At 35.1% G+C, this 19,945-nt stretch overlaps 1 protein-coding gene across 1 annotated transcript in view; it reads right to left on the bottom strand.

Moving 5' to 3' along the window:
• Nucleotides 1-1,081: 1,081 nt before the first annotated feature.
• LOC141533452 (katanin p60 ATPase-containing subunit A-like 2) overlaps nucleotides 1,082-19,945 on the bottom strand; it is a 103,316-nt gene continuing 84,452 nt past the window's right edge. Inside the window, exon 4 of the mRNA XM_074252344.1 lies at nucleotides 1,082-1,454. Coding sequence (XP_074108445.1) covers nucleotides 1,082-1,454 — 373 coding nt within the window. The remainder of the gene's footprint in view (nucleotides 1,455-19,945) is intronic.

Below are 19,945 nucleotides of genomic sequence, written 5' to 3' on the forward strand. Positions count from 1 at the left end.
TGTATAAAGTTTTTAAATGTCTGAAGACGATTATTTTTTTTCATTCTAAATTTAATTTGCACCAAACCTATTTAGGCTAATCCCTTATTAGAAAAAGAGATTCAAAAAGATTACCTCAATGTAAAGTGTATATTTATGTAGTAGTAAAAATCAAATCTTTTTCAATTTTTTCAAACAATTTTAATCTTTTTAAATCTCTTTTTCTAATAAGGGATAGTTGATCCTTCCAATAGTTATATGTTTGTTTAAAAAATTATGCCATTCTATTCTCAAGTCAAACTTCAAAATCACATTTAAAATTTTTATTGTCTTGTTTTATTTACTCATTATTTTTGTTTAGATTTACGATAATCTTGTATAAAAGTTTATATATTTTTTTTATTTATTTATATAAGTTTATATATAACTTCTATTTGTATCAATAATAATCTTAAATAAACATTACAATATCTTTTTTAATTTTTTAAATATTATACTTCGCGTAATGCATCTCCGAAAACCCAAATTTATGTTATTATAAAATAACAAATTGGCCAAGAACAGCCAGACTTTGGGCGATAAATGGATATTAATTGCAAAACATTAATGTCCGCAATAGACGGCGACCAGCGTTTAACCAAGTATGGCCCGTTGACATATCCCTATAACTGGCCAATCGTTGGCTGCCAGATATCGGCCGAAGGTTGGGATTGTTTCCATTAACGGCAACTTTGTATGGGTAGTGACAACTACTAATTACTTATTTTGGATATTAAATTATAAATTGTGGCTTTTATACTTTCTACATTAAGTTCTGTAATATTTACATTTTTGCCACCCCGATGTCCGCTTTACTGTTAGAAACTATAAAAACTAACCGCAATCCAAGTGAATATTACAGTTTACTTTTTTCCGTGTACTTTACTCTACCCGGCTTGTATCTCCGAATCCGGTTTTAAAACTCGCTTACGGGGAAAAGTATTGTTACACATTTTAACTTCGCTGAAACATGATTTCCTATTCTTTATTTAATAAATTTTAATAATTCATACAGAGATACCGAATTATCTTATCAAATATGTAATTCTCTGGATTCATTACTTTAAAAGTCATTCCTATTTTTCCATTGTTCATATTTCTTCAAAATGTTTTTAGCATATGGTCGAACTATTACTTTCGCATTTTGCAGTGATTGAATGTCTCTAATTAACAAAGATGATTGAGAAAGTTTATTTTTTTCGTGGTTAGTCATATCAGTCAACATGTTTAATTGGGACATCCAAGCTTCTTTACAGAGTTTTTTCAAATCGTAACTAGAATAGTATTGAGTTGTTTGTACCAATTCTTCAAATTTCTGATTGTTATGAAGACATGGCGAGGTGTAGTCTTTCAATATTTCTCTACGAACATTTTCATCCGGAAGGTCTACATAAACTTGTTTCTCTAATCGTCTTAGTAACGCACTATCCAAAGTCCTGTAAAATATAATTGCAATATTAAAAATGTAAATAAAAATATGAATAAATATGCATATATATATATATATATATATATATATATATATATATATATATATATATATATATATATATATTAGGGTGGGTCAAAAAAATCGAATAATTTATTTTTGATTTTATACTCTGAAAAATAGGTTCGTAGACACCTAAAAAGAATTCTCTCCAAGTATAAGCTCTTAATTATAACGGGAAGGTCCTCCGCTTTGCGGGTTTCTATTTTTTTCGAATAATCAGATAAAAAAATTTATATCTCGCTTCCAACTGCTTGGAAAAATATTCCGTGGCATAGATTTTGTGAGAAATTGAATGCTTTACAAAAAAGGTCTCTTATGACTTTTTCAAAAACTCAACCGATTAAAAGATATTCATAGTTGAAGTTTGGCTATTTTAAGGAAAATATTCGTTTTTATTATGAATTTTATAAGTCGATGAAAAAAAATTATTTCGGATTGCGGAACTCATGATTTTGTAGGAAATTTACTGCTCTACAAAAATGGTCTCTTATGAGTTTTTGATTAAGTGAAGCCGTTACGAGATATTCATCGTCAAACATTAACGAATATCAATATTTCCAGTTTTTGATCAATAATTCGATAAATTTTAATTTAAACTATGAGTTTCAGGAAAATTTACATAAATTTGAGTTTCGATCGATAAAGAAATGTTATAATAAGTTAGATACAGAATTATTGGAATTATCATTGATTTTCCTTGAAGAAATGCCTCAAGAAAAGATTTCTTTCAAACGTCCTGGTGCTGTTCATCATGCTAGATGGATGGCTAAGGCCATTTATAGTTTGAAAATGTATCTATTCAGAGATGAATTCAAACTCTCTCAGAAAGAATTGCATGGTCTTCGTCATTTCTGTATTTTTATAGTCACATTGTATTTAAAAGCTTGGTTTTCATCAACTTCTGCAACAACTGCTGCTTATCATGACTTGCAGTTTATGAAAAATTTATTGGAGTACAAACATATCAATCCTTTGATTTCTTCAGCTACGTGTGAAAAAATGATTTCGCACTTATGGTATTTGAGCGATGAACTTGCCATTTTATCACTGTTTGACGATGGCGTTCCATTAGAAGTAAAAAAAGTATTGTTGAAGCTGTTAATACTCGTGAAGGTACAGATTCTAAAGCTAAAAGATTTGTAATTGCTAAAAAGATTTGAATTCATTGGCGCAGAGAACTCTGAGTGACTTTGTGTCTAAAAAGTCATTAAATCTTTTCAAAATCTTCGATCTACCGTATGACTTTCTTGATGTCGATGTTGAATTATGGCCTATTAATGAGAGTTATCTCGAAAATAAAGAATACTTTCAACAACTAAAAGTTGTCAATGATTCAGCAGAGCGAGCTGTTGCATTAGTCAGTGAATATAATCAATGCTTGACAAAAATGAAGAACAATTCCAGTACTTATTGCAAGTTGTCAAAGAACATCAAAAACATTCCCAAATTGTAATAAAAGAAATTATTTATAGTAATAGCGTACTGTTATGTTAAAAATATAGACAATTATATTGCAATTGATAATTCAATAAAAATTTATCTATAAAAAAGTTAAATACTGGTTGTTTCTCACTTGATTCAATACTTTTCATATTAAATTTGACAAAGAAATATGTCATTCACTTCAAATTAAACTAATCATTGGCTATATCTCGAAAAAAATGCTCTAATTTCTTGTTTTAATGCAATCAAACAAGCTCAAGACTGAAAACAATATTAAAAAAATTGTTTATAACATTTCTTTATCGATCGAAACTCAAATTTATGTAAATTTTCCTGAAACTCATAGTTTAAATTAAAATTTATCGAATTATTGATCAAAAACTGGAAATATTGATATTCGTTAATGTTTGACGATGAATATCTCGTAACGGCTTCACTTAATCAAAAAATCATAAGAGACCATTTTTGTAGAGCAGTAAATTTCCTACAAAATCATGAGTTCCGCAATCCGAAATAATTTTTTTTCATCGACTTATAAAATTCATAATAAAAACGAATATTTTCCTTAAAATAGCCAAACTTCAACTATGAATATCTTTTAATCGGTTGAGTTTTTGAAGAAGTCATTAGAGACCTTTTTGTAAATCATTCAATTTCTCACAAAATCTATGCCACGGAATATTTTTCCAAGCAGTTGGAAGCGAGATATAAATTTTTTTATCTGATTATTCGAAAAAATAGAAACCCGCAAAGCGGAGGACCTTCCCGTTATAATTAAGAGCTTATACTTGGAGAGAATTCTTTTTAGGTGTCTACGAACCTATTTTTCAGAGTATAAAGTCAAAAATAAATTATTCGATTTTTTGACCCACCTAATATATATATATATATATATATATATATATATATATATATATATATATATATATATATATATATATATATATATATATATATATTCTACGTCAAATCAACCAATTATGAACTCGACCTCTTTCGATTTGGCTGAAATTTATTTATCCTTTCCTACCTTATAAAAGAAATTTTTTAGAATATTTAAAAATTTTTTATCGAAAAAACAAATTAAGCTAGAGTACTCAGTACTTGAATACTTGTAATAATGGGACCAGTACTTGCACAGACTTTTCGAAATATAATAATACAAAATCCGCATGTTCATTGTCAGTAATATGCGCATGTTATAAATATTTAAAGATACAGTAATTGATTTCTGTAAGTTTTTTCGATTATAAATTGAAACAACTATATTTTTATTAACCTAAAAGTTGACATGTCGAAAATAGTCGATAGATGCTATTTTCTTTAAGAGTAAGGTAATAAACTTTAAGCCGAAAGATCAGTAAAAAAAACGGTATGCCATCATTTCAACTAAAAAAAATTAGACAAAAATCAAGAAAAAATTCAAGAAGAAATTCAAAACAAAAATGATGACAATATCCAAGTAAAAAATCAAGATTAAAAATAAATCTTGATTTTTCTCTTACTTTCTGTTTTGATTTTTGTCTTACATCATGTCATATGTTTTGTCTTGGATTTTGTCTTGATCTTAGACATATTTTCTGTTGATTTTTAACTTTCCGCCAAGAAAATTAAAAATTTTCAAAAATTCGGGAAGTTATTGGTTTTCATCCCGTTTAGCCAAAATCGAGTTTTCATCAGATCTCGACGTTTTAAGGTCTCAGGAAGCTTCCCTGACTACTCCGGCGATGCTGTCTGTATGACTGTATGTATGTATGTATGTATGTATGTATGTATTTTTAATACATGGTTTAGATTTATAATAAACAACAAATAAAAACTTATCTTGTTCTTTCAGAAAAAATTATTTTTATTTTATATATATATATATATATATATATATATATATATATATATATATATATATATATATATATATATATATATATATATATATATAATAATAATAATAATAATAATAATAATAATAATAATAATAATAATAATAATAATAATAATAATAATAATAATAATAATAATCCCAGTCTTACTATACTCTTTCGGTGTCCTGAAATGGACCCGAAAGGATTTACGAGATCTCGACATCAAAACCCGTAAGATCATTAATATGAATCGGAGCATGCACCCCAATTCATCAGTCGCCAGATTATACCTCTCCCGGTCCATCGGTGGGAGAGGTTTGCAGAGTTTGGAGCGGCTTCACGACCGTTTGGTCCTGGGTTTAACTCACGAAGTTGTCAATTTCACTGCAGACGAGGATGACTTTCTTATGCAAATTGTACATAAACATGAAAATGCGCATAAGGGGTCATTCTTGTATAAGGCAGCAATATATGCGGCAAGAACCCTTGGTCTTGGAGAAATAAACGCTCTTATGGAACTCCGAAAGGAGGAATTTAAGAGCGTCATCAGGAACGCCGAGGAAAAACTACTCCTTGGCGAACTGATGGACAAGTCCATGCACAGCGTGTTCTTTAAACACGTGCGTGATCATGGCTTGTCCATCCAGCTGACGTTTTCCTTCTTAAAGTCAGCGGGCCTGATGTCCGAGACTGAAGGGTTCATATTTGCCTGCCAAGATGGTGTCATTAACACTCTTGAGTACCGTAGCAAGGTGCTCCAGGTGCAGCTTCCGGACACGTCCTGTAGGAGGTGTAGACAACATCCGGAGACGCTTATGCACCTTTTGTCGGCATGTCCAGTGCTGGCGAGAGGTGCATATATCCAGCGTCACAATGCTGCCCTGAGAGTACTGTACTACTATCTTCGTCATTGCTACGGTATTGACGTGACACCAGTGCTGCCTTATTTGCCAGGAGATATTCCCCAGGTTGTTGAGAATGACAGTTGCAAAATTTATTGGAACATGCCATTTGCAACAACCCGGCGGATAGATCACAACAAACCTGATATTGTGCTCTTCGACAAGGCCACTCGTGACATTTATGTCATTGAGTTCTCGGCCCCGGCTGAATACAACATCTCAGCCAAAGAAGAGCACAAAAGACAAATATATCAGGATCTCCTGTTTGAAATTGGCAAACTTTACCCAGGTTACCGTGTCAAGCTTGTCGTCCTGATTGTTGGCGTCCTAGGAGGGATGAAACAGTCTTTTGTATCCTCACTTGCCAAAGTTCCAGCTTGCTCATCAAAAGCTGAGTTCTTGGCAGTTAGGATGCAGAAGGCTGTTTTACTTGGTTCTCTCCGTCTCTTAAGCGAAATGACTTTGGCCTGCTGTGATCACTAACCGCCTTGTTGTGCGGAGTGGTCCAGCAGTAACGGATGGAGCTCAGGCTGGGCCCTCGGAGAATCGGACTCCGGGGATAACCCCCCTGAGCATTTAATAACAAAATAATAATAATAATAATAATAATAATAATAATAATAATAATAATAATAATAATAATAATAATAATAATAATAGCGGTGCTTGCTACGTGGCCTCCACATCAACTCAGAAGTGCTTCCCACAACCGGTCCTTTTCGGATGTGGACCATTCATCAGGTGGGAGGAGCACACCGGAACCGATGAACAACGACGACCCTGGCGCCTTTAGGATAAACTTTAAGTGGACGGAAGAACTGAGAGTCGATGTGGCAAGAGTCGATCTCTTGGTGTGATATCAACGTAGCGAACCGGGGGTGAGCGGTTATATGGCCCGGATGCACACTCTTTGGAGTGATATGCATCCGGAGCTAGCGCATTTTACGCACAAACATCTGCGTAACTATGCCGCTCATCTTCGGCGCAATAGAAGATCGCTTGTGCCGGATAGAAGACAGTCTAATAGACTTTCTTTTCCGACGCAATTACACCAAGAGCGACGCCGTTCCTCCTTGGACAACAACAATCCCTTTATAGAACGACAAGTAAGTATATCTAAAATGATAACTTACTCCAAACAACAGCTTGACACGGTAAATGAAGATCTCCGTGCAAACATTCTAGAGGATTCCACCCTGCTCACTGTGAGTCAGGTTGTGTATGATGCAGCAGTTTCGGCTTTTCCGAGAGAGAGACATTGTCTCTCGATCGAGGCAAGGTTGAAACAGCGCATCTCACAACTTGGCTTGAAAATTGACATATCCCGGAAACAGGTCTCCCGCATTCAGTGTGTGATTGAGTTCGAAACAACTTAAAGAACATACACGCCCCGAATTCGGCGCATGGCTGCTGAACTTCGGTGGCGTCATCACACACTGAATAAGAGTACTCTTCTTGTCATCAAGGAAGAATCTCTTAATAAATTGCGGGCTCTAGTGGATGCTAAAAAGTCATTAGAGAAAAGGCTGAAGCGGTTGGTCGACAACTCACTGTTTCGATCCAGCCCCTCACGCTTCCTGACACCAAAGACCAATGTTACCGGGAATTATCCAACACCTGAACGGGTGGAAGCTTTTTGGACTGAGTTGTATGGAGATCAACCAAACGTGAACGCCAACACTCCAACTCTGCACGACTTCAAAGCATTCTGTCGGGAACACCGTCGGCAGAATGCTGATGAAGAGAGCCGTGCAGTCAGTGTGGATGAAGTTCGTTCAGCTCTAAATGGCACAAATATTGGGCTGCCCCGGGACCAGATGTCATTAATGTCTTCTGGTGGAAGAAGTTTACTTCTAGCCACCTCCATCTGGCCCGCATATTTACATCGTACATTAGAGCTGACGATCCGATTCCGGACTGGCTTGTAGGAGGGCGAACCGTACTGATACCTAAAAAAGATGACTTGTCTGACCCTATGAATTTCAGGCCTATCACTTGCTTGAATGCGGTTTATAAAATTTTTACAAAAATTTTAAATAACCGTATCTTGCAGCAGATAGAGCCTGTATGGCAACAGATATATGAACAACGTGGCAGTAAAAGAGGCCTGTCAGGTTTCAAGGAGAACCTGATAGTGGACCGATGCGTCTTACAAGATGCGATCCACTATTAACACAACCTGTCAATGGCTTGGATTGACTATCGCAAGGCATATGACTCAACTCCTCATGAGTTGATTTTATATCTACTCAAATGCCTGGGAGTCAATCCGGAAATAGTGGAATGCATTCGGCGTACAATGCAACTCTGGCGAACGCGTTTTCATATTGGAAGTGGAAACGCATTGTACGTAACCGAAGTTGTAGAGTATAAACGGGGGGTCTTCCAAGGTGATTCCTTGAGCCCTCTGTTGTTTTGCGTGTCACTACTGCCTATATCTGTTGCTCTCCGTAAAACTCATGGGTACTCTGTGGGGCCTCCGGGTGATCGAAACTATTCGATTACCCAACCGCTTTACATGGATGATCTGAAGCTGTATAGTGCTGATAAAGATCATCTGCAAGCGGCTCTCAACATCGTAGCAGAGTACACACGAGATGTCGGAATGTCTTTTGGATTGGACAAGTGTGCGGTCGTACATCTGGTGAGGGGTAAGTGCTTTGATACGGGGGATGATGTCGAGTTAGTAGATGGGAGCGTCTTAAGACAATTAGACGCTGGAGAGTTGTATAGATATCTAGGAATGGAAGAGCACCGTATGCATACGGTCTCTGAAGTCCAAACAACTCTCCGGAGCGAGTATGTTAGGAGACTCCGGAAAATTTGGTCCTCCGAACTTTCCGGCAAAAATAAAGTCTTAGCTACTAATATGCTCGTTGTCCCGGTCTTATTATACTCTTTCGGTGTCCTGAAATGGGCCCGAAAGGATTTACGAGATCTTGACATTAAAACCTGTAAAATCATTAATATGAATCGGAGCATGCACCCCAATTCATCTGTCGCCAGATTATACCTCTCTCGGTCCATCGGTGGGAGAGGTTTGCAGAGTTTGGAGCGGCTTCACGACCGTTTGGTCCTGGGTTTAACACACGAAGTTGTCAATTTCACTGCAAACGAGGATGACTTTCTTATGCAAATTGTACATATACATGAAAATGCGCATAAGGGGTCATTCTTGTATAAGGCAGCAATATATGCGGCAAGAACCCTTGGTCTTGGAGAAATAAACGCTCTTATGGAACTCCGAAAGGAGGAATTTAAAAGCGTCATCAGGAACGCCGAGGAAAAACTACTCCTTGGCGAACTGGTGGACAAGTCCATGCACAGCGTGTTCTTTAAACACGTGCGTGATCATGGCTTGTCCACCCAGCTGACGTTTTCCTTCTTAAAGTCAGCTGGCCTGATGTCCGAGACTGAAGGGTTCATATTTGCCTGCCAAGATGGTGTCATTAACACTCTTGAGTACCGTAGCAAGGTGCTTCAGGTGCAGCTACCGGACACTTCCTGTAGGAGGTGTAGACAACATCCCGAGACGCTTATGCACCTTTTGTCGGCATGTCCTGTGCTGGCGAGAGGTGCATATATCCAGCGTCACAATGCTGCCCTGAGAGTACTGTACTACTATCTTCGTCATTGCTACGGTATTGATGTGACACCAGTGCTGCCTTATCTGCCAGGAGATATTCCCCAGGTTGTTGAGAATGACAGTTGCAAAATTTATTGGAACATGCCATTTGCAACAACTCGGCGGATAGATCACAACAAACCTGATATTGTGCTCTTCGACAAGGCCACTCGTGACATTTATGTCATTGAGTTCTCGGCCCCGGCTGAATATAACATCTCAGCCAAAGAAGAGCACAAAAGACAAATATATCAGGATCTCCTGTTTGAAATTGGCAAACTTTACCCAGGTCACCGTGTCAAGCTTGTCGTCCTGATTGTTGGCGTCCTAGGAGGGATGAAACAGTCTTTTGTATTCTCACTTGCCAAAGTTCCAGCTTGCTCATCAAAAGCTGATTTCTTAGCAGTCAGGATGCAGAAGGCTGTTATACTAGGCTCCCTCCGTCTACTTAGGGAAATGACCTTGGCCTGCTGTGATCACTAATCGCCTTGTTGTGCGGAGTGGTCCAGCAGTAACGGATGGAGTACAGGCTCGGCCCTCGGAGAATCGGACTCCGGGGATAACCCCCCTGAGCATTTGATAACAAAATAATAATAATAATAATAATAATAATATCATGTAACCAAAGTCACGTAAGTCTATAAACACGTCTATTTTTGCTGCTTCGATTTAGAACATATCTCTGCTTTTATTTGCCTGCGGGCATTTTTCTGTTTCAGTTACATTTGCAAGCGCTTTCTGCAATCTTCAAACGTTGCTAAAAATTTCTGGAATCCATCCTGTAACAGTGGTCATTTATAAAGTTTTAATAAACGCTATCTAAAATTGGAGATTATTCTCTTTCACCAAGACGGTGATCCAGTCTTTTGAGTTAAGTAACAAGACGGCAGTCCAGTCCTGTGAGTTGAGTGACAATAGTTAAGTGGCATAAATTCATATTACTACGCTAACTCACTGTCGTAGTTAGCATCTTGTAGCATTGATCAATAGGTGTTGCCTTCTTTATGAGAACAAACTGTTTCTGTTTACATCTGTGTTGTTTGATGTTTACATGCCTGTCAAAGTGAAACTGTTATGGATTGTTATAGATGTAAGAGACAAGTTATCAAACCTGTGAAGTGTAAAACCTGTAAACACTCATATCATCCCAGCTGTGCTAAATTAATTGTGGCATCAAAAGTCTCAAACTGCTGCTCTACGTCTTTTAATGCATCACAGTCACCTCTAAATGTTACATCTAACACTAGTAATCTGACATCTTCAACCTTGATAAGACCATCTAGTCTCTCAAACCTAAAATCAAAGCATTCAACTCTCTCTAGCTATAAATCGGTTGACTCATCGCCAAAAACTCCACCAATATTATCTGTCGGTGAAGATTCTGTATTTTCATCACCAACCGCAACAAATTCCCCCAAGATGCCCAATATTACAAATACTAGTGTAAATTCATCCACTCCTGGAAAGTAAAATGAAGCAAGTTCTGTTGAAAACAAACCTGATTGGAAAAGATTTAGTCTAGAGGATAAAGTCAATCTCCTAATTGATATGTCATACAATAATAGTCAATATATGCAGACTATCTCTAATAATCTTGAAAATCACAGTCAAGAAATTAAAAGTCTGGTTGCTAATCTTGAATTGATTAACTCTAAAATCAAAACGCTATCAGATAATCTTGTAATGGTGAGCAAATCGCTTGCCGATATGACCGAAAATCAAGCATTATTTCAGAAGGATATCGGTGATATCAGTAATAAATTAAATTTAAATTCGAAAAAATGCGATGATAATGCTGCTTCAATCACCTTACTACAAGCTGCTTTCGATTCTGTTGCTGGTGCTTCAACTTCTCTGCAAGCTGCTAATTATCATATCTCATCTGAGCTTCTGCTATCTGGGATTCCTGAAACTGTTGCTGCTAATCAAACGTCGGAACAAATAGTTCATAAAGTCTTCAATAGACTTGGTGTTGCTAACCTTACCACTGATATACTGAGTATTCGTGAATTCAACTCCAAGAGGAAGCAAAGTCGATCTAGCTCCAAGCCATTGTCGCACTCCTTTGTTATCCATCTAAAATCATCTGAAGTTTGTAAACATATTATCAATAGTAAACGTCCTTCACCTAAATTGCTTGTTAAAAATATTTTTGATTCAGGTACTCAAACTGATCAAGAACGACAAGTATTTATCAACGAACTTCTACACACTGATGTTTATAAATTGCTTCAACTCACAAAAGCTAAAGCAAAGCAACGCAAATTCAAATATGTCTGGGCTTCTGAAGGTAAAATTTATGCCAAAAAAGATGACGATTCGTCGAAGTTCTTAATTAGCACTGAAGCTGATTTAGCTAAATTAGATTAGCAACTACCCTGTAAAACTACAAACATTTTGTCATCTATCAATGTTCTGAACCTAAACATAAACAGCCTCTGCTCATTCAGCCCAATTTGAAGCCTTAGTAAATGAGTTAAAGCCTCATATTATTGCTGTTGTAGAAACTTGGCTTACACCTGATAACTACGTTAATTTTAAAGACTATGTTATTATTCGACGAGATCGGGAATTAATAAATTCAAGTGGTCAGTATATTAGAGGTGGAGGTATTGCCTGTTTCATTCACAATTCTTTACAATCGGAGCTATTATTCTCGTCTGAAGCTCATGATATAAATCACCCAGAGTTTATGATAATTGATGTCACCGCATCCACAGGTACGCATATATTGCTTGCAGCTATCTACAGAAGACCGCAGGGTCAACTATTGGACAACTTCTTTACCCAATTTGCTAAATACTATCCGTTCTATAATAATGTCATCATAATGGGTGATCTAAACTGCAATCTACTGAAAACTGATCATCCTGCAAATCATCTCAAATCTTTTCTACTAGAGTCTGGTTTGTACTGTATACCATATGGATCCACATTTCACACTTCAATAGTTGACTCATGGCTAGATGTTATCATTGTCGATAATGGTGATATGTTAGTAAACTACTTCAAGTCTGATATGACCTTCGTAGGTGGTCATGATTATTTAACCTGCATATACAAACTTGATCATAAGATCAAATACAATAAAACGGTTAATTTCCGTGATTTCAAACATTGTGATTATCAAGCACTTTCAATTGATCTCAATCATAAATTAATCCAGTTTAACTCGAGCACAATGGATGTAAACCCAAATTATATAATCACTCATTTCATTGATGCTATTATTTCTTCTCTAAATCTTTTTACACCCTTTAAGGCAAGGACATTGAGTCGTCCAAGCAGCCCGTGGCTAACAAAGGAACTGAGGTTAAAATTTAAACAACGAGACACTCTATATAAAAAGGCTCGACGCACTGGTGACAAGAATTTACTCACGCTATTCAAGACTAGACGAAAAGAATTGAAAGCTGAATTAACATTTGCTCGAGATAGCTACTTCAAGCAAATCCTTGAAAACAATTCACATAAAACATATTTGTGGTCAACTCTTAAACGAACTGGAATCATCAAGCGAGATAATTCTTCACCATTAAACCATTTCAGTGCTAATGATCTTAACAACTTTTATTCCAATATCTTAAGAAAGCATCCATCTTGTAGTCGAAATTTCATAATTGATATACCATTGATTGCAGAGAGAAAGTAGATAGTCTTTACTTGGACCAAAATAGATATTGTGGATGTCACAATAAATCTACAAATCTAAAAATCGAAAGGCAAAAGCCCGGATGGACTTGATCTTAAATTGCTCAGAGACCACCTATCTCAAATTTCAATCTCTCTCATGAATATCCTAAATCAGTCGTTAGACTTGTGTTTAAACCTCCCGCTTAACTGACATACGAAGTCACCATACTTACCTGCAGTGGCCCTTTAGTAATTATGTTACTCAGGCGTCACCACTGTTGTTTTTCGACTAAGTTGGTAAAGGGAGATGAGGAAGAAGGGCGATTTGCTATCCTTCTCTAAGTTTTTGGTTATCTTTTTTCTCCTGCTTTAGTTAAATTCGCTCCAATTTAATTATGTTAATTTAATTAATTATAATTATTCTAATATTTCTCATAATTATTCTTTTCTAAGTTAATTACTTTCTTTTCAATAATTAACGGTTATCATTTTGCGGTTCTCATCAGTTTGTATTACAAAATAAGTAAAAATTCAAGAATTAAATAAACACGTGCTGGATGCGTGCTCGAGCTTATAATATTAATCAATAATTAATAAGTGAATCGATAATTAAAACGACATTGTGTATAAAGAAAGTAATGTTAGTTAATAAATAGTGTTATTTTTTATAAATATTTTTTGCTGATTGTATTTTGATTCACGCACACCAGGTCCTCTCATTATCCTCTCATTCACATATTTCTCTCATGCAATTATCATAATTGAACAACTTGGGTATTTTTCCTGATGCTTGGAAGTTAGTTTACATAGTTCCCCTTAACAAGATAAAAGCTCCAAAAACCATGTAAGATATTAGACCGATTGCAAATATTTCTCATATGGCGAAAGTGTTCGAACGCATCGTTGCTAATCAATTAACAGACTATCTTGAAAGTAATCATATCATTGATAACTACCAATCAGGCTTCAGGAAACATCATAGTACTCAGGCGTCTTTACTGCTACTAACTGATGACATCCGCAGAGCTATCGATAGAGATGAATTAACCTATCTTATACTGTTCGATTTCTCCAAAGCTTTCGACTATGTGAACCATAAGATTTTGTATGTAACTATGTATGAAATTGGATTTTCCATCGAAGTCATTCTGTGGTTTCACTCTTATCTCACTGGTAGATCGCAATTGGTGTTGGATCTTGATCACTTTTTATCGGATGCCATCAGTTCAACATCTGGAGTTCCTCAAGGATCCATTCTAGGTCCCATATTATTTCTTATAATGATAAATAGCGTTGCCAAGAGGATAAAGTATTCTAAATATGGTCTTTTTGCTGATGATAAATACGCCTACTATCACGTCAAATGTAGTCAACTAAATGAAGCAGCTTGCAAAATCAATACCGATGCTCAGGCTGTGGCTGATTGGGCCAAAGATGTTGGTCTTGAACTAAATCTTTAATAAACTAAGGTTATGATACTGGGTAGTAACAGGAAATTGAAATCGCTGGATGACTGTGATCTTCCTCTAATCACGGTAGATGGAAATGCCATTCCATATGTTAATTCAACCAAACACCTTGGGGTTTATATAACTAATAATATTTCCTGGGATGTTCATGTGGCCCACACCACGCGTAAGGTTTACGCTACACTTAACAGCCTCAAACAAAGGAAAAACATATTGTCTACTGCAAATCGCAAATTATTGATAACTGCCTTAGTTATTCCAATACGTGATTACTGCTCATTGGTATTAATAGATAATTCTAAAAGACTAGACTATAAATTACAGTGCCTGATGAATAGCAGCATCAAGTTTATTTTTAATTTGAAGCGTGATGATCACATCACTCCTTAAAATGGCTCTCTATCAAATCAAAAAGACTATATCTCTTGACCTGTTTTCTGTATAAACTATTTAGCTCTGGAGAGCCTAAATATTTGAGGTGTCTCTTTATTGAAGAGTCACAAGATATCAGGCGATCAGAAAGGTTGGCTTCAAAATACAATAATATCTCATTCAGCCTACCAAGTTCCTCAACAGCAGTATATGAGCACTCTTTTCTAATCTCATCAATACGTCTTTGGCGAGAAATATCAATGGATATTATTAACTCACTCAGCATAAAGGCATTCAAATCTAAAGCTTGTGATTTTTTCTACGACCTTGAACTTAGGGAAACATAGGAACCAAAGAACCAGAGTTCTACAAATATTATATGTGATCTATAAGATAACTAATATACACAAAATCTATTGTTTAAACTCATGAATATTTCTAGTTACACTTATATTTATAATTTAATATTGCATCTTCTCTTATTTTGTAAATGACGGTGTTTATAGTCTTACATAGTACTTGTATCATTGTATTTTTATATTTTTGCCATTTGGCTTTTGCCTTGGCATTTAAATCTATATAAATAATAATAATAATAATAATAAGATATCTCGAAATCAAAATTGGATTTTCATCTTTTGCATCTTTGCGTCCAAAGCATTGTATTTTATCTGGCGGATGCGGCACTCACACAGTTTGTGTTTGCTCTATTAATCAAAATATTAAATTGATGATCATAGGTAAGTTAAAACAAGCAGAAAGTGAATTGACAGTTTTGATATAACTTATTTAATAATGACAATTTTTATTTAGAACATTTAAAATTGATTTTATCAAATTGATATATTTTGATAACCGGCAACACAAAAAATTCATCAAATTATACCTTTGTTGAATTTTGTAGTAGAGTTCAAGTCTTATTCTTCATCACAAATTTCCAAATAACATAGTACGATTAAGAAACTGAGAAAATAATGATTAAGTCGAAGAAAGTAGAAATAATATTTCATTCAACGTGCAACACTATACTTAAATGAAATAATGTTAATCTTATATACTTATATAATATATGTTGTTTTGGTTCAATTATATACAACCTCTGAGGTTTTACGAGGAATCCAAAATGAATTTGATGCAATTTTTTGTAAAATAATCCAATTTTCAAAAATTTTATTTTTTTAATAAAAAAAAATATACATAAAGTGAAGTGGGCGAAACTTCGAAATGGCAAGGTTAAATGGAGTATTAATTGAAGTTTTTTTTAAGACGAAAAAATTTAGAATCGAAAGGTTCGGACCTTGAAAAAATTACGGTTTTATTGAAAAAACTGAAATTTTTTATACGTCGTGACTTCCGAAAAATTGTTTGTATTTTTTTCTGGAAACTACAATTAAAAATAAAATTTTTCAAAAAAAAAGTGCCAAAAGGTCAATTTGTGTCAAAGTTACAGCAATTTGAAAAAAAAGATCGTTTTTTTTTTTTTTTCAAAAATTCATAACTTTTTTTGGGTTGGGCAAAAAAATCTGAAAAAATTCAGAAAAATGTCTTTGGTAGGGTAGAAAATGATAAAAAATTTTCAGCGAAAACGAAGGGGGTCGGGCCAAAGCCTCGGTGATTTGGCATGGAATGTCTCATTTAGATAAATATATGAAATATTTTAGCAACATTATATATAGTTATATGAAACTATATATAATATCATGTAATTATATGCAAATTAGATATGATCATATATATATTTATAAATGAGTCATACATAATTCTGTATAATCATATATATAATCTTTTTTACCCTGGCGCATATCAACGTATTTATATTTGAAATCATGTACTCGTTATGATAGACAAAAACTAAATAAAAAAAATTAGGAGAAGGTTGACCCTGAAGGCCATCCCTGCAACTTCCCGCTACTTTCGTAATTAAGCACTCGAAATAGCACATATTATGCTTTTGAGCTCTTCGAGCTCAATAATATAATTTTCGTGTAATTTTGAGCTCTCCGAGCTCAAAAGTTTGATAGGGGTTTAATAAATCACTATTTTTTTAATTCTTAAACCGCAATAACTTTTGAATGAATGAACCGATTTTCACGCGGTTAGCGGCACTTAACGCAGTTTTTCAAATTCTATGATATACTTTCAAACACAAATTGATTAGACCAGAAATTTCGGTGTAATTAAAAAAAAACACTTTTTGTCGATTTTTTTCGTCAACGATAACTCACGAACGAATTAACCGATTTTGACCTGCTAGGTGGCGATCACGTGGTTTTTTGATGTGAAGAGCTGATGAGTTTTTAGAATTGATCGGTCAATTCGTTTAAATGTTATTAAAAAAAAACCACATTTGAAAAAAATTTTTTTTGTAGTTTTTTTGAGATTTCTGAAAATCTACCGATCCGAATCGGTCCAAGCCATATCCAAAATCTAAGTTTAGTCAAGCCCTTTCGATTTGCGTCAACCGCGATAGAATCGGTCATGCCGTTCAAAAGTTATGAGAGGTTTACATACATCTACACACACACACACACACACACACACACACACATGCAGACAGCATCGCGGGAGTGGTCAGGGAAGCTTCCTGAGACCTTAAAACGTCAAGATCTGATGAAAACTCGATTTCAGCAAAATGGGGTGAAAACAATAACTTCCCGATTTTAGAAAATCTTCGATTTTCTTAGCGGGAAGTTAAAAACTCATACCAAATTCAGACAGTAAGTGCAATAAATCAAGGCAATAATTCCTAACTAACTTTATATCATTCAGTGTTATCATGACGTAAATAATTCAGCAGTCGCCATATTGTGATCCTCACTCATTTGTCTTTGTATGTCCCCGTACGAGTACTCAGTAGGTATATAATTGCCTTAACGGTTTCTACTCAACCGCAATGGCATAAATTCGTCCTCCAGTTAAAAATTATTTAATGCATGCTGAATCGAACAGCTAGTCAACCAAAAATAAAATGTTTTTAAATGTAAAAATCAAAACCAATGTTATATTTTAAGACAAAAAGTCTCGTTCGGCAGCCGAAATGAACATAGATTTCATTTTAATTATAATAGTAATTGTAACAGGGAAAATCGAACCTTTCGATTTTGACAAGTAGTTTCGACTTGTCACCAGGCGTGCAAATCAAAAGTCCTCACTGCTGTCCCCAGAAAATGAAGTGGGGATAACAATAAGAAATTTCGAGAACCTGGAGTTCAAGGGTTATACAAGAGCCAGTAAGAGACACATCGGTGCTTTTTAGATAGTGACGCTTTTTGAGAGAGTGGCCTTTTTGAGAAAAGCAGTTGGAGTCAGTGTTGGACTGTGTATTTATTGTCATCAAGATACCGAACCATTGAGAAGGAAGCCAATTTGTGAACTGGAATTCGGAAACCTTTTATCTAGAGCCAGAAAATACATTAGATATGAGTGAGACCAACCAGCCGCTGATTCAGCCAGTTTTTGACCAGAGCACCAGTCAGCGTCGGAAAATTGGAAAAATTTAGTCTCAGATATTTTTACAATTATTTTAGGCCTAGACTTTATTTAGTAAATTGAGAGACTGGAATAGTTGTAATTAATTTTCATAAATTAATGATTACTACTGTCTCAGGCGTTACTTTTAGATTAGTTAGTTCTTTTATACGTAAATCATTCGTAAAGGTCATTTATTCTTTAGTTGCAGGTCTTTTGACATAATTAAATTACTTCATTCAAATTATCACGATAAAATTTGAAAAAGTAAAATTAATTGTAAAGTTCAGATAGTGTAGGTTTTTCTGGAAATTTCTGCAGTTGAAAGTTAAACGAGACGCATTAAGTTGCAATAGTTGAAATTGAGAATTTTGTAAAATTGAATTTAGGCCGGTCGGCTGAATTTAATTGAAGTAGTTCACTTAAGAAATCTAATTAGTGTGTTTACTTGAGAAATTTAATCAATGAATTCAGTTAATGAATTTTATAAATGAATTTGGTCAAGGAGTTTAGTTAAGAAAATTTATTAATGGATATAGTTAAGAGATTTTGGTTAATAAATATAGCAATGAATTAAATTATTGAATCGGTATTTTATTTGTGTGTTATTTTGAGTTCTCCGTGTTCAAAAAATAGCTTTCATATGCTTTTGAGCTCTTCAAGCTCAAAAGTCTAACATAAATGTAATAAACCACTATTTTTCATATCTTTAAACCGGAATAACTTTTGAATGAATTGTAACAGTTTTGCTTTCTGTCCAATTGGTTCGTAATCAACTTATAAACAAACCAAAAATTTAACAATAAACAACAATCATTATTAGGGCACCACCAGGATTTCTAATCACGGTTCCTGGAACCGGTCCAGAGCTGAGAATTCTCATCTTAGGGTAGAGAGAGTGGAGGAAGGTGCTGTTGAATAATAAATAATTAATTAACAAAATTGGCCAATATTTATTAACAATGGAAAAACTTAACAATATTTTGACTTATTAAAAATTAACAAAATTTCACTCACTCACTCATACTATCCACACTTAACAATATTTTTATTCTCGACGAGCCCCTTTCGGCGTCTACCCGTCGATTTCTAAAACGTGCCCCTTTCGGCATCTACATGTTGTTAAGGAGTACACGGGGCCTTCCTTATCCGAAGCAGGTTTCCGATCTGTATTAGTCAATTATAGATCGTTTCCCCAGAGCGCTGTGCTCTGAAGTACTTGCGCCAGTAGGTATAAGTTAGTAAGTTAGTCCCCAAGGTGGGAGCGCCGGCGCCGAGAGAGAGAGAGAGAGAGAGAGAGAGAGAGAGAGAGAGAGAGAGAGAGAGAGAGAGAGAGAGAGAGTGGGGAAAAACAGAGTGAAAAAAGAACCGAACCAACAAAAATTGGAAATTTTATTATGATCGAACTGTCGAAGTTAACATCTCGCGAAGAATTCAAACCAGGTAATTATTTTCAATTCGCTCGCTCTAAGTGGAGCGAGGCGATGAGAACTTGACTAATTTAATTTGCCTGTTAGGCCAATATGCCAGCTCGCTTAGATTTGATTAAATTGTAACAAATTTCTAATGCCAACTTGCTGTTACAGGGAATAAATATCTGAGGAGAATAGAACGCGACGTGGTGACCTGGGACATTTGCCGCAAAATTGAGAACCTCACCG

This window comes from Cotesia typhae, unplaced genomic scaffold (assembly GCF_013202065.1).
Source record: "Cotesia typhae breed Kobodo isofemale line unplaced genomic scaffold, CoteBio_Ctyphae contig_9, whole genome shotgun sequence".
In the NCBI taxonomy this organism is placed as follows: Eukaryota; Metazoa; Arthropoda; class Insecta; order Hymenoptera; family Braconidae; genus Cotesia; species Cotesia typhae.